The following is a 3,129-nucleotide window of genomic DNA, read 5'->3' as shown; positions in this document are numbered from 1 at the left end:
TATCGGGATGCCAGAGGATGTTTTAGTGATAGGGATGCACGGTTCACAGGCAAATTCTGGACTTACTTGTTCAATTTGCTGGGCACAAACTTGAAGTTTTCAATGGCGAACCATCCCCAAACTGATGGCCAAATCGAAAGAATCAACCACTTGCTAGAAGAGTACTTGAGGCATTTTGTGACTGCGAGTCAACGGAATTGGACTGATTTGTTAAACTGTGCACAATTCTCTTACAATTTGCACAAGTCTTCAGCTACATAGAAGAGTCCATTTGAGATCGTTTTGGGAAAGCAGCCAAGGCTACCAACGAAGATGGTGCAACAGAAGATGGATGAAGCAGCAGACAGTTTAAAAGTGGCTCAGAAACGTATGAAAAAATATACTGATCAGAACAGGCGTCCATTGGAGTTCAAAGTGGGCGACAAAGTGTTGTTGAAGCTTACTCCTCAAATCTGGAAGAAGATTGATAGCAGGGTAAGGCATAGAGCATTGGTTTCAAGATATGATGGTCCGTTTGAAGTTGTTGAAAAGGTGGGTGAAGTTGCTTACCGTTTGAAGCTGCCGGAAAGAATGAAAATACACCCAACTTTCCATGTGAGTTATTTGAGGCCTTATGTGGAAGATCCTGAAGATCCGGATAGGCACAAAATCAAGAAAGCTCCTCCTGAAGTGCGCAATCAGATTGAGGACGAGATTGAGAAAATTCTGGATCACCGGGTACTTGGGATGCACAAAAAGAATAGGCGGACAGAATTTTTAATTCAATGGAAAGGCAAGCCTAAGGCTGATGCAACTTGGGAGAAGGGTAATTCATTATGGCAATTCCAAGATCAAATTGAGGACTATCTGAAATCAACCTCGACGAGGGCGTCGAGTTCAACAAGTGGGGGTGGTTTGTTAGCCCCTAATAATGAGACTTGACGACTGCGGGCAGAATTCGTGTCAAGGGCTTGTACATTGCCCCTTGACATGGGTTTGTGGGAATGTTGGCAAAGCAATGTGCAAAGCTGGGTGTGTGTCTAAGTTGGTGATGGACTTAGACAAGTCAGCTAGGCAAGGCACCTTGAGTGTTGGCAAGGCAGCCTTGGTTCGTGGGCATCGGCAAAGGCAACGAAGGCGCATGGCACTTGACAAAGGCATGCGTGGATCAGTGGGACGACTAAGTTTGTGGCAAGGCATGGCTATGAACTATGGGCGAGGCATGGTTCAAAATGAGGCAAGGCAGGAGTCTAAGTATGGGCAAAAGCTGGAAGGCAAGTGTGCAAAGCATGTGACGGAAGAGGTGTGCAAGGCATGTGCTTTGAAGTGTGCAAAGCACATGTGCAGCTGACTCAAATGCTGAAGACAAGTCCAATTTCGTGGGAAGAGTTTGAATTTGAATTCAAACAGATTGGTTATGCTTGTTTGTAGGAATGTCATGTGCATGGCACATTGTCTTAACTGCCCCAACTGCCCCTTTGTAAAACTAGGCAGGCCCCTTTTTGTATGTGTATTTTGTTTGGGAATAAGGCAAGTAGCATATTGTGAGCCTTTCCTAACGTGAGTCCTTTTTGTATTCTACGAGAATAATAAAGGTTGGGTGATTTTACCCGTAATACTGTGTGTTGTTAAGATTGCCTAAGTCTGAATAATTTTAAGTGTCAGGCTGTGTGTATGAAAAAGTGAGGCTGAGTGGCTGTGTGATTAGCTACTGCCGTGCAGTGTCAATAGTGTGAAAAAATTGGCCCTGTAACACCTACTGTTAGGGCCTGACTTTTTGTCATTGGGCGTGGCACGGCTGTGGCAAGGATTTGGGCGTGATGGCCTTGTCATTGGCCTATGTGCGGGCAAAACGATCATGCGGAAGACGGACAAGACATTGTCATTGAGGGCTGTTGTAGGCAAGTATGGGCCAAGACCTTGGGACAGGCAAGGTGCGCTTGGCAAAGGCTTGACAAAGCTGTGTGGGCAATGTTAGGGCGGCATGGCACGGCATGCGCGCCAAAGTCAGGGGCATGGCACTTTGGGTTGTGGCAGCTAAGTTCGGGCTAAACTAAGACAAGACGGAAATGCGGGATGATGGAAAAGGCTTTCAATAGCTAAGGCAAAGCTATGTGAAGGAAAATACAAGCAATGGCACGAGGGAAATGAAGGTTGACATGAGCAAGGCAGATTTGGGCCAAGACAGTGTGCGGGCGGCAGCGGCGTCGGGCATGTGCGGCAAAATCACAGGCAGCGGATGCGGGCAAGGCATTGGCGCGGAAGCAATGTCAAGATGTGCCAAGGCTGGGCGCAATGCCAGCCTTGGGCACGAATCAGCTGGCCAAGTGAAGAATGGCACATGCAATGCACATGGAAAGTAGTTGGCGGTTACCTTGTCATAACCTCTTTGTCCCATGATCTGATCATGCTTGTATAATGTCCCCATTTCGTGTATAATGTGTCCTAAGTAGTTGGGGATGTCAACTACATGTTAGGAGCAGAATTAGTCTTAGTCCGACAAGTGGCAAAAGCTGTAGACAACAAGTGTCATGTGCTGCCAAGTCTAAGGGCTGCCTATATTCTATAAATAGGACCTTTGTGACTTAGGCAGAAGGAAGAGAGTGAATGTGGGGAATTTCGTGAGAAATTCTAAGTGGGAAACAAGAGTGAAACGTGAGGGTTTCAGTTGTTTCAAAAAGGGGCTAAGGTTTGGCATGGGCAGATCTTAGTGTTGACAAGAACGACTTGTGTTCTTTGTCAAAAGTGGGCTGTGAGCGGACTGTGTTCATAGCAAAGTGAGGGTCCTTTGTATATTTTCCACATTAATGCAAAGGTTGGGATTTTCCCGTATATGTGTGTGTTCTTATTGAATTGCTGTCTAAATCTCGTTTAGGCCAAAGGTGCGCGAAAATTGGCTAAGTATTTGGGAAAGGCTGAGTCAAGTGTACGACTTGACTGCCGCGCGGGTGTGAGTTTTGACTGACTAAAATCACCCCCGTGACAACTGGTATCAGAGCCAGGTTTAGTTCGTGGCAGTGGCAAGACGATCGGTGGCAGAATTCGTGGGGCTATTTGAGAACATGGCTGGTGGCACAAATGCGGAACTGCGTCAAAGGATAGAGCAGTTGGAAGCACTCGTTGGGCAGGCTCTTGAGGCAAATGGCGATT

General features: G+C 46.7%; 2 protein-coding genes across 2 annotated transcripts in view; both read left to right on the top strand.

Annotated features, from left to right (window-relative positions):
- The first annotated feature begins 312 nt into the window (after positions 1 to 312).
- On the top strand, positions 313 to 921 carry LOC138881611 (uncharacterized). The gene has a single exon (XM_070161849.1). It carries the CDS (start codon positions 313 to 315, stop codon positions 919 to 921), a length of 609 nt encoding a protein of 202 aa, XP_070017950.1.
- Positions 922 to 3,041: 2,120 nt separating this feature from the next.
- The window catches only part of LOC138881610 (uncharacterized), a 1,098-nt gene continuing 1,010 nt past the window's right edge, over positions 3,042 to 3,129 (top strand). The window contains exon 1 of the mRNA XM_070161848.1: positions 3,042 to 3,129. This exon is cut by the window's right edge and continues 1,010 nt beyond it. Within this exon, the coding sequence (XP_070017949.1) occupies positions 3,042 to 3,129 (88 nt within the window).

The sequence above is a fragment of the Nicotiana sylvestris genome, chromosome 11, assembly GCF_000393655.2.
Source record: "Nicotiana sylvestris chromosome 11, ASM39365v2, whole genome shotgun sequence".
Taxonomy (NCBI): domain Eukaryota; kingdom Viridiplantae; phylum Streptophyta; class Magnoliopsida; order Solanales; family Solanaceae; genus Nicotiana; species Nicotiana sylvestris.
The sequence above is the reverse complement of the archived record's forward strand: the minus strand, read 5'-3'. Positions and strand labels throughout refer to the sequence as shown.